The sequence below is a fragment of the Entelurus aequoreus genome, linkage group LG18 (assembly GCF_033978785.1).
Source record: "Entelurus aequoreus isolate RoL-2023_Sb linkage group LG18, RoL_Eaeq_v1.1, whole genome shotgun sequence".
Lineage (NCBI taxonomy): Eukaryota > Metazoa > Chordata > Actinopteri > Syngnathiformes > Syngnathidae > Entelurus > Entelurus aequoreus.
The window spans coordinates 45,206,700-45,219,199 of record NC_084748.1 but is presented as its reverse complement, the minus strand read 5'-3'; the positions used below and the strand labels follow the sequence as shown (position 1 = coordinate 45,219,199).

At 33.4% G+C, this 12,500-nt stretch overlaps 1 protein-coding gene across 1 annotated transcript in view; it reads right to left on the bottom strand.

The window, feature by feature from the left end:
- Positions 1-12,500, bottom strand: part of LOC133633619 (TBC1 domain family member 1-like) — a 26,080-nt gene that overhangs the window by 11,169 nt on the left and 2,411 nt on the right. The window contains exons 3-4 of the mRNA XM_062026202.1: positions 9,591-9,750; positions 785-954 (exon numbers count right to left, since the gene is read on the bottom strand). Coding sequence (XP_061882186.1) covers positions 785-954; positions 9,591-9,750 — 330 coding nt within the window. The remainder of the gene's footprint in view (positions 1-784; positions 955-9,590; positions 9,751-12,500) is intronic.

Genomic DNA, 12,500 nt, shown 5'->3' with positions numbered 1-12,500 from the left:
GCTAACATGCTATTTAGGCTAGCTGTATGTACATATTGCATCATTATGCCTCGTTTGTAGGTATATTTGAGCTAGTTTAATTTCCTTAATATCCTCTGCGTATTTAATTTCTTTTCACATGTCTCGTGACACATTATCTGTATGTAATATTGGCTGCATTTCTGATAGTTGTTTGTGTGCCATGTTGTTCCAGACCACAGCAAACGTTACCCAGCTTGCAAAGATTGTAATAAATCCATTAGAAGAAGACAGCCTGCCGTTTCCTTAAACTTGGACACACACATCTATACCTTTGGCCATTCTGAGCTTGTAATTTCCAGAAGTTATCTCATCCTGTGAGAAGCCTCAATTTTACTAATGATTTCCAATGTTACAAAAATGTGTAGAATAAAAATCAAAACAAGACATTTCTGTCAAGAAAGATTTGCGTCAGCCTTTGATAGTAGGCTAATATAGCTAATATAGACACATAATGTGTTGCCTTCATTATAACACTTATATTAGGCTTTTAATTTTTTATGGCTCCAAACAGATTTTTTATTTATTTTTTGGTCCAATATGGCTCTTTCAACATTTTGGGTTGCCGACCTCTGCCCTAGAGGGTGCTCGCGGCACAAAAAATGGTTAAACTGGTTTAAAATATACGGTGCCATAGCTAGTGCGCAAAATGTATTACTTATTACTCATTTTTAGTTTGTCATTACATTTTACTCTTGTTACTGCACTGCAACCACATCATTTCCCCATTAGGCATAAATCAAAGTCCGGCCTATCCCATTCTCACCTGGATGATAGTTTTCTCCATCTGCACCAAGCCCAGGTTGGGAAGCGTGGTCTTGATGAAGTCCACAATGGACTCCAGGCTGTCATGCTGCAGGATCAGAGGCTTGTGGCTCCCCAGGAGACTCAGGGCCACTTTAAATATGACCTCCGCCCCCTGCAGGAACAACATATCTGACAACAGGAAACAAAAGAGACACGTATTAACAGGGTTTTTGCAGGTATCAGGAAATCTAATGTAATGCCTGTTTAATGCAACTTAAACAAATGTAATGCCCATGTCCTACTGCAAATAGTTACTAGATATAGTCAAAACTGTCTGTATAGACACAACTGTAAGCATTTTGTATTTAATATGATCATCATTTTGATTCCAATGCTACTGTGTACACGGACCCTGAAAAAAAAAGATCTGATTATGGCGTGCATTTTCACACTTTAAATCGGAATGTTTTATTTTGACATGCGCAGAACCTAACATAAACAATTATTTTTTTTAAATACATTTTTCCTTCTCTTCAGCATTTTTGTTTTTGCTAATCTTCGGTTTTAGAGCAACAAACTCAACAGCGTAAAACGCTACTTCTTTCTGTATATGTTGAATGGGCAGCAAGACTTCCGAGACTATTTAATTTAGTCCCCCCTTCCACCGCCACCAAAGTATATCAAAGTAAGGATAATTCCAACCCACATTTGGGAAGACGTGTTTTCATGCGCTACAACCCGGCATGAACCATCCGTCTCGATCGGAATGAAATTTGGATCCAAACGTGTGTGATCGGGTCAGAATATTCTAAATGGCGTCTTTACATGAAGCATTTTTTTCCCCCCCGGTTAGTCTTTCAATACGATTAATTGTGTTCATGTGCACATAACTAGTGAAATAGTGTGAAAAGTCTACATTAACTGATGGTGTACCACAATTGGCTCACAAGACTGTCTAATCTAAGAATGTATTGTTATTTTTGGGTGACTGGAACAGATTATAGAATTTACATTATTTCTAAAGGGACAAACTGTTTTTTTTTTTTTTACGATTTGGATAGTTTTTCCTTTTTTTTTTTTTAAACATTTGTTTACTGAATTTGAAGGCAATTTTAGCAGTAAAATCACAAAGAAAATTTACATAAATAATACTATTACATGTAAAAGGTTAATTTATCTATTTAATTCATCATTTTAATGTATTTTACATTGTTTTCTACTTGTGAAATTAGAGTTATTCAGTGTATTTTGTTTTCAATTAGATTGACATAATTTCTTATTGGAGTTTTATACAATTTCATTTTTTTTAAAACATTTCTTTACTGGTTTTTAAGGTATACACAATTTTAGCAATGAAATCAACTGACGGTGTATCAGAATCAACTGACGGTGTATCAGAATGGGCTCACAAGACTTCATTCATCATTTTAATGTAGTTGACATTGTTTCCTACTTGTAAAACTACAATTATTTAGTGCTTTTGTTAATTTTTGGGTGACTGGAACAGATTATAGAATTTACATTATTTCCAAAGGGAAAAAATTGTTTCAGTTTTTATACAATTTGGTTATCTTTTCTTTTTTTTAACATTTATTTACTGAATTTGAAGGCAATTTTAGCAGTGAAATCACAAACAAAATGTACATGAATAATAACATTACATGTAAAAGGTTAATGTATCTATTTAATTTATCATTTTAATGTATTTTACATTGTTTTCTACTTGTAAAATTAGATTTATTCAGTGTATTTTGTTTTCAATTACATTTACATTATTTCTAATGGGAAAAAATGTTTTGAGTTTTATACAATTTCATTTTTTTTAAACATTTGTTTACTGAATGTTAAGGTATACACAATTTTAGCAGTTAAATCAACAGATGGTGTATCAGAATTGGCTCACAAGACTGTCTAATATAAGAGTTTATTGTTATTTATTTTTCTGTAGTGGTAGCAGCATCTGCCAGTTGTGGTGGCGTCAGAATGACCGCAGAAGTTTCTTTATTGGTAATTGGAAATTAGGCACCAATAACCGTTGTCTGCCTTTAACACCGACTCGTGATTGGCTAATAGCATGTGTGATTTCACGGCATCACCTTTTTTTAATGCCTTCGGACATCGATTTTTATGTTTTTTTAATGCCAATTAAGGCCTTAATTTTCACAAAATCCATACCTTTAATGCTTTTGAATGATCCTACATGTAGGGTGGTTAGTTTTACAATAGACACGGACGTCAGTAACAAGCAACTAAAGCAGCGTGGGGTAGGTTCATTCATCATTTGTTTTCAATTACATTTACATTATTTCTAATGGGAAAAAATGTTTTGAGTTTTATACAATTTAATTTTTTTTAAACATTTGTCTACTGAATTTTAAGGTATACACAATTTTAGCAGTTAAATCAACTGATGGTGTATCAGAATTGGCTCACAAGACTGTCTAATATAAGAGTTTATTGTTATTTATTTATTTTTCTGTAGTGGTAGCAGCGGCTGCCAGTTGTGGTGGCGTCAGAATGACAGCAGAAGTTGCTTTATTGGTCACGCCAAATAAATTAGGCACCAATAACCGTTGTCTGCCTTTATCGCCGACTCGTGATTGGCTAATAGCATGTGTGATTTCACCGCATCACCTTTTTTTAATGCCTTCGGACATCGATTTTTATGTTTTTTTAATGCCATTTAGGGCCTTAATTTTCACAAAATCCATACCTTTAATGCTTTTGAATGATCCTACATGTAGGGTGATTAGTTTTACAATAGACACTGACGTCAGTAACAAGCAACTAAAGCAGCGTGGGGTAGGTTCATTCATCATTTTAATGTAGTTGACATTGTTTCCTACTTGTAAAACTACAATTATTTAGTGCTTTTGTTAATTTTTGGGTGAGTGGAACAGATTATAGAATTTACATTATTTCTAAAGGGAAACATTGCTTCAGTTTTTATACGATTTGGTTATCTTTTCTTTTTTTTTAAACATTTCTTTACTGAATTTGGAGGCAATTTCAGCAGTGAAATCACAAACAAAATGTACATGAATAATATTATTACATGTAAAAGGTTAATGTATCTATTTAATTGATCATTTTAATGTATTTTACATTGTTTTCTACTTGTAAAATGAGATTTATTCAGTGTATTTTGTTTTCAATTACATTTACATTATTTCTAATGGGAAAAAATGTTTTTAATTTTATACAATTTCATTTTTTTTAAACATTTGTTTACTGAATGTTAAGGTATACACAATTTTAGCAGTTAAATCAACAGCTGGTGTATCAGAATTGGCTCACAAGACTGTCTAATATAAGAGTTTATTGTTATTTATTTTTCTGTAGTGGTAGCAGCGGCTGCCAGTTGTGGTGGCGTCAGAATGACAGCAGAAGTTGCTTTATTGGTCACGCCAAATAAATTAGGCACCAATAACCGTTGTCAGCCTTTAACGCCGACTCGTGATTGGCTAATAGCATGTGTGATTTCACCGCATCACCTTTTTTTTAACGCCTTCGGACATCGATTTTTATGTTTTTTTATTCCATTTAGGGCCTTAATTTTCACAAAATCCATACATTTAATGCTTTTGAATGATCCTACATGTAGGGTGATTAGTTTTACAATAGACACGGACGTCAGTAACAAGCAACTAAAGCAGCGTGGGGTAGGTTCATTCATCATTTTAATGTAGTTGACATTGTTTCCTACTTGTAAAACTACAATTATTCAGTGCTTTTGATAATTTTTGGGTGAGTGGAACAGATTATAGAATTTACATTATTTCTAAAGGGAAACATTGCTTCAGTTTTTATACGATGTGGTTATCTTTTATTTTTTTTAAACATTTGTTTACTGAATTTGAAGGCAATTTCAGCAGTGAAATCACAAACAAAATGTACATGAATAATATTATTACATGTAAAAGGTTAATGTATCTATTTAATTTATCATTTTAATGTATTTTACATTGTTTTCTACTTGTAAAATTAGATTTATTCAGTGTATTTTGTTTTCAATTACATTTACATTATTTCTAATGGGAAAAATTGTTTTGAGTTGTATACAATTTCTTTTTTTTAAAACATTTGTTTACTGAATTTTAAGGTATACACAATTTTAGCAGTTAAATCAACTGATGGTGTATCAGAATTGGCTCACAAGACTGTCTAATATAAAAGGTTATTGTTATTTATTTTTCTGTAGTGGTAGCAGCATCTGCCAGTTGAGGTGGCGTCAGAATGACAGCAGAAGTTTCTTTATTGGTAATTGGAAATTAGGCACCAATAACCGTTGTCTGCCTTTATCGCCGACTCGTGATTGGCTAATAGCATGTGTGATTTCACCGCATCACCTTTTTTTAATGCCTTCGGACATCGATTTTTATGTTTTTTTAATGCCATTTAAGGCCTTAATTTTCACAAAATCCATACCTTTAATGCTTTTGAATGATCCTACATGTAGGGTGATTAGTTTTACAATAGTCGCTGATGCCATTTAAGGCCTTAATTTTCACAAAATCCATACATTTAATGCTTTTGAATGATCCTACATGTAGGGTGGTTAGTTTTACAATAGACACTGACGTCAGTAACAAGCAACTAAAGCAGCGTGGGGTAGGTTCATTCATCATTTTAATGTAGTTGACATTGTTTCCTACTTGTAAAACTACAATTATTCAGTGCTTTTGATAATTTTTGGGTGAGTGGAACAGATTATAGAATTTACATTATTTCTAAAGGGAAACATTGCTTCAGTTTTTATACGATTTGGTTATCTTCTCTTTTTTTTAAACATTTGTTTACTGAATTTGAAGGCAATTTCAGCAGTGAAATCACAAACAAAATGTACATGAATAATATTATTACATGTAAAAGGTTAATGTATCTATTTATCATTTTAATGTATTTTACATTGTTTTCTACTTGTAAAATTAGATTTATTCAGTGTATTTTGTTTTCAATTACATTTACATTATTTCTAATGGGAAAAAATGTTTTGAGTTTTATACAATTTAATTTTTTTTAAACATTTGTTTACTGAATTTTAAGGTATACACAATTTTAGCAGTTAAATCAACTGATGGTGTATCAGAATTGGCTCACAAGACTGTCTAATATAAGAGTTAATTGTTATTTATTTTTCTGTAGTGGTAGCAGCATCTGCCAGTTGTGGTGGCGTCAGAATGACCGCAGAAGTTTCTTTATTAGTAATTGGAAATTAGGCACCAATAACCGTTGTCTGCCTTTATCGCCGACTCGTGATTGGCTAATAGCATGTGTGATTTCACCGCATCACCTTTTTTTAATGCCTTCGGACATCGATTTTTATGTTTTTTTAATGCCATTTAAGGCCTTAATTTTCACAAAATCCATACCTTTAATGCTTTTGAATGATCCTACATGTAGGGTGATTAGTTTTACAATAGTCGCTGACGTCAGTAGCAACCAACTCGAGCAGCGTGGGATGCACTGGAGCCAGGGGAGGTGTGTGAATGCATGCTTTGAAGGCATAAGGGTGTGTTGAGACCGAGAGTCACATGAGAAGTGTTTCAAGAAATGGGAGTGGAGGCATGAAGCCCAATATATAATAATGTGTGACCGTGCGCACACAAACACAATTGTCACGTTTAGATGAGCCCTCGGAGACAGCCAGTCTGGTTCAGTAACTGAGCACCGTGTAGGACGCAAATCAGGCATGAGACAAAGCTGAGATGGGAAAGTACAGGTGATTGACGGGAGTATGGGTGTGACAATCACATTTGCCAGAACGAAAAGATCGCATCTGACGAAAGCACCAGGTGGTAATCGATCTATGAGCATCTTAGATCTTAAGAATCTTAAGAACACAGCCAGAGGTCGCCCAATTCTCTCTCAGGGCAACACGGAGACGCTAATGCATGCTTTTATTGCAAGTCCTATAGATTATTGGAACGTCTAAAAAGGTTATTACCGTATTTTTCGGACTATATGTCGCTCTGGAGTATAAGTCGCACCGGCCGAAAATGCATAATAAAGAAGGAAAAAAACACATATAAGTCGCACTGGAGTATAAGTCGCATTTTTGGGGGAAATGTATTTGATAAAAGCCAACACCAAGAATAGACATTTGAAAGGCAATTTAAAATAACTAAAGAATAGTGAACAACAGGCTGAATAAGTGTACGTTATATGAGGCATAAATAACCAACTGAGAACGTGCCTGGTATGTTAACGTAACATATTATGGTAAGAGTCATTCAAATAAATATAACATATAGAACATGCTATACGTTTACCAAACAATCTGTCACTCCTAATCGCTAAATCCCATGAAATCTTGTACGTCTAGTCTCTTACGTGAATGAGCTAAATAATATTATTTGATATTTTACGCTAATGTGTTAATCATTTCACACATAAGTCGCTCCTGAGTATAAGTCGCACCCCCGGACAAACTATGAAAAAAAAAACTGCGACTTACAGTCCGAAAAATACGGTACACCTTTGCAGTCACTCCAAAATTCAGCGGCACCTGCCCTGACAAAGACCAGAAGGCGGGCTCACATTACACCAGTTTTAAAATCTCTGCATTGGCTCCACGTGTGTTTCAGGATCAATTTTAAGGTTCTTCTTATGGTTTATAAATGTTTTTTTATGGTATTGGGTCTTCTTATCTTTCAGATTTGCTTTTACCCTGAGATCTTCCGGCACTCATCTCCTAATTATTCGAAAAGTGAGGTCACAAAGTCACGGGATAGCATCTTTCCACCATTACTATGGAACAGCTTGCCGGAGGACCTCAGGGCTGCGGAGAACGTTCATGTTTTTAAGAGCAGGCTTAAGACCCACCTTTTTGATTTGGCTTTTACCTGATATTATTTTATTGAAGTCATTTGCATTTTAGTTTTTATCATATTCATCATCATCATTTCTTTTTAATCCTTTCATGAAAATGCATATATACAAGCCATGTACAGTTTGCACTTTCATTGTTTTTTTTGTTTCTTATACATTTCCATGATCAGAAAGGAGCAGATGGAAGAATACTATTCTTATATTTATCTGCCCCCTTTTTAACACAAATTATTTTAGTTGACTTTGTAACTGTTCCCTCCACCAACACCCGAACTCCAACATACTTTTTTTAATTTTTGTTTAAGCATTTTCACAATGACATGTCCAATCAAAATCAAAAATCAGTTTGATATAATTCTGGTTGTCTCTTTTTGTAACTCTTTTTAAATTCAAAGATATTCTTGCAACTTTTTAAGTCTTTGTTTAGAGAATTCCATACTTTCACACCAGCAACAGACAAGCATTTGTTTCAAATGTGTTCGCACTCTTGGATGTTTAAAATCATACGGCCTTCTGTGGTTCTCATCTTCAGACGTGATCACAAATTACTTTTGTAGGTCCTTCGGAAGAACTTTATTTCTAGCTTTGAACATCACTAATAGAGTATGCAATTCTACAGTGTCTTTTAGTTTTAATAATCCTGACTAGAGATGTCGGATAATATCGGACTGCCGATATTATCGGCCGATAAATGCTTTAAAATGTAATATCGGAAATTATCGGTATCGGTTTCAAAAAGTTAAATTTATGACTAAAACGCCGCTGTGTACACGGACGTAGGGAGAAGTACAGAGCGCCAATAAACCTTAAAGGCACTGCCTTTGCATGCCGGCCCAGTCACATAATATCTACGGCTTTTCACACACACAAGTGAATGCATCGCATACTTGGTCAACAGCCATACAGGTCACACTGAGGGTGGCCATATCAGCAACTTTAACACTGTTACAAATATGCGCCACACTGTGAACCCACACCAAAGAAGAATGACAAACACATTTCGGGAGAACATCCGCACCGTAACACAACATAAACACAACAGAACAAATATCCAGAACCCTTTGCAGCACTAACTCTTCCGGGACACTACAATATACACCCCCCGCTACGCCTACCCCAACCTCCTCATGCTCTCTCAGGGAGAGCATGTCCCAAATTCCAAGCTGCTGTTTTGAGGCCTGTTAAAAAAAATAATGCACTTTGTGACTTCGATAATAAATATGGCAGTGCCATGTTGGCATTTTGTTCCATAACTTGAGTTGATTTAGTTTGGAAAACCTTGTTACATTGTTTAATGCATCCAGCGGGGCATCACAACAAAATTAGGCATAATAATGTGTTAATTCCACGACTGTATATATCGGTATCGGTTGATATCGGAATCGGTAATTAAGAGTTGGACAATATCTGAATATCGGCAAAAATGCCATTATCGGAAATCTCTGATCCTGACCTAATGAAGAGTGGATATTAGTTATGCAAGGCTTTATTTAGTTCTGTCTATTTATTGTATATTCATTTTATTTTTTCTATTAATCTTCATATGTCTTACTTGTATTTTATTCATTATCTTTACTCATGGTTCTTACTATTTTACAAGTTTTATTGTTTTTATTTTCCAGCGTTCCTCAGATGAGCCATCTGCCTCAGGGGTTGTCAGCCGCGCTTGTGGGGGCGCTTTTGTGCCAGCGTCCTGGTGGCCATGGTCTGATGACCTCCTGGTGCAGATGGCTCCTGTGATAGTGTTTATTCACCTGGCTCCTCTGTACTCAGCCATGCAAATCATCTGTCCATATAGTTGCATATGTGTGTATGTGTTTGGTATCTGTGTGTACGTATGTGATAATGTGGTATACGGGTCACCGGGGTATAGTTTTTAACTTTGTAAAGCACTTTGCGTTGCATTTCTTTTATGTATGAAAAGCGCTTTACAGATAAAGTTTTATTGATTGATGTGTGCCTCGTCAAACAAGTGACCGTCCTGGCCGTCTTACCGAAGACTCTCGCCACAAAGCCCAGAGGGAAGTGCGAGGCGAAGGCAGTCAGGAACCACGGCGTGGCGTACAGGCTGGGCCCGATTTCCTGCTGCTCCAGGTGGCTGTAGAGATCCCGGTGGTAGTCGTGGAGCAGACGTGACAGCTGGTACATCTGAATCTGGCAGCAAGGACAAGGTTTAAACAACAATTTATAAACCTTCCTGATGTTTACAATTGTAGTACGCCACATTAAATGTAAACAGTGCGCTCAAATTGCCTCAAAGATTGGTTGCACCTTGAATAAAAGGGGGGAGGGACCACAGGGCAGTTTGCCAGGCTGCGGAGTCACGACGGTGTGACGTGTCGTGCCATAAAGCTGTCTCGCACGTGCGCGTGATTGCGTGCGCTGGTGTGAACACACAGGCATTCTCGGATCAAGCAAGTGCCAGCACTTTGATAAATAAGGTGAGAAACACTACTGAAGACAAAAGTCATGGCACAGTGTCGGGGTGTCATTTGTGGCGCTTTCCGCCCTTGCTCGCCGCCAAGAGTTTCCAATACAGGTAAAAGTGATGTAAAAGGTTCATTTATCCATTTAATTAATCATTTTAATGTAGTTTACACTGTTTCAAACTTGTAAAACTAAAATCGTCTGCTTTTCTTAATTTTTTGACATTTATTTATGGGAAAAATTGTTTTGAATTTATTTCATTTTCTTAAACGTTTGTTTACTGAATTTTAAGGCTACACACAATTTTTGCAGTAAAATCACATATCAGTGTTCCTTTTTTTACCCAAACAAGACAGAAAAACCCCCAAAGAAAAACAAAAAAAACCAAATACATAACATTATTAAACGTAAAAGTTAATGTATTCAATTAATTCATCATTTTAAATGTATTTTATATTGTTTCCTACTTGTAAAACTAAAATGATTCAGTGTTTTTGTAAATTTTTGGGTGACGAACAGATTATAGAATTTACATTATTCCTAAAGGGAAAAATTGCTTCAGTTTCTATATGATTTGTTTATCTTTTCTTTTTTTAAATATTTGTTTGCTGAATTTTAAGGCAATTTTAGCAGTAAAATCACAAACAAAATAAACATAAATAATAATATTACATGTAAAAGGTTAATTCATCTATTTAATTCATAATTTTAATGCATTTTACATTGTTTTCTACTGGTAAAATTTAATTTATTCAGTGTTTTTTGTGAATGTTTTCAATGACATTTACATTATTTCTTATGGGAAGTTCTTTTTGATTTTTATACAATTTCCTTTTCTTTCTTTTTTGTAAACATTTGTTTACTGAATTTTAAGGTATACACACTTTTAGCAGTAAAATCAGTGTTCCTTTTTTTTTACCCAAACAAGACAGAAAACCTTCAAAGAAAAACAAAAAATACAAATACGTAACATTATTAAATGTAAAAGGTTAATTTATTCATAATTTTAATGTATTTTACATCGTTTCCTCCTTGTAAAACTAACATTGTGCGTTTTTGTAAATTTCTGGGTGACTGGAACAGATTATAGAATTTACATTAATTTTAAAGGGAAAACTTGCTTCAGTTTTTATACGATTTGGTTATCTTTAAAAAAAAAATAAATTAAACATTTGTTTACTGAATTTGAAGGCAATTTTAGCAGTAAAATCACAAACAAAATGTAAATAATAATATTAAATGTAAAAGGTTAATTTAACTATTTAATTAACAATTTTAATGTATTTTACATTGTTTTCCACTTGTAAAATTAAAGTTATTCAGTGTTTTTTGTGAATATTTTTTCAATTAAATTTACATTATTTCTTATGGGAGACATTGTTTTCCTTTTTATACAATTTAATTTTATTTTCTTATTTAAAAAAAAAACAACATTCTGTACCGTTTTAAGTGTTTTTTGTGAATATTTTTTCAAATAGTGAAGTGAAGTAAAGTGAATTACATTTATATAGCGCTTTTCTCTAGTGACTCAAAGCGCTTTACATAGTGAAACCCATGTCAACGTTCCTTTTTTTTTTTTTTAACCCAAAACAAGACAGAAAAAAAAACAGAAATAAAAACAAAAATGTATAATAATAATAAACGTAAAAAGTTCACTTATCCTTTTAATTCATCATTTTAATGTATTTTACATTGTTTTCTACTTGTAAAACTAAAATTATTCTGTGTGTTTTGTAATTATTTTTGGGTGTCCGGAACGGATTTATTGGATTTACATTATTTTAAATGGGATTTTTTTTATACAATTTCATTTTCTTTTCTTATATTGTTAATATTTGTTTACTAAATTTTAAGGTATTTACAATTTTAGCAGTAAAATCACATATCAAATGTTAATTTTTTTTACCCAAACAAGACAGAAAAAAAAAACGAAAGGAAAAAATAAATATGCAAATAAATAATAATAATGAAACATTAAAGGTTAATTTACTCATCATTTTTATGTATTTTACATTGTTTTCTACTAATGTCAAAATAACATTATTCTGTGTTTTTTGTTATTGTTTTTTGGTGTCTGGAAATGATTAATTGGATTTACATGATTTTTTATGAAAATAATAGTTTTATTACAATTTAAGTTGTTCCTTTTTTTTTTTTAAACATTTGTAAATTTAATTTTAAGGCATGTACAGTTTTAGCAGTACCATCACATTAAACATTTTCTTTTTTTCTTTTTACCCAAAAAGACACAAAAAAACAAGAACCCCCCCCCAAAAAAATACAAATACTATTTTTATAATAATACAATAGAAAAAAAAAAACATCAGTCGAATAAGTAAATCTACTAACGATTAGATTTTCTACAGACCCTTTGGATTAATGACGAGTTACCATTGCAGTAGTTTCAGTGGTGTAGAACCATGCTGAGCTGGTGTTTCTACTCTAATATCCTTAAATAACATATTTGAAATATTTAA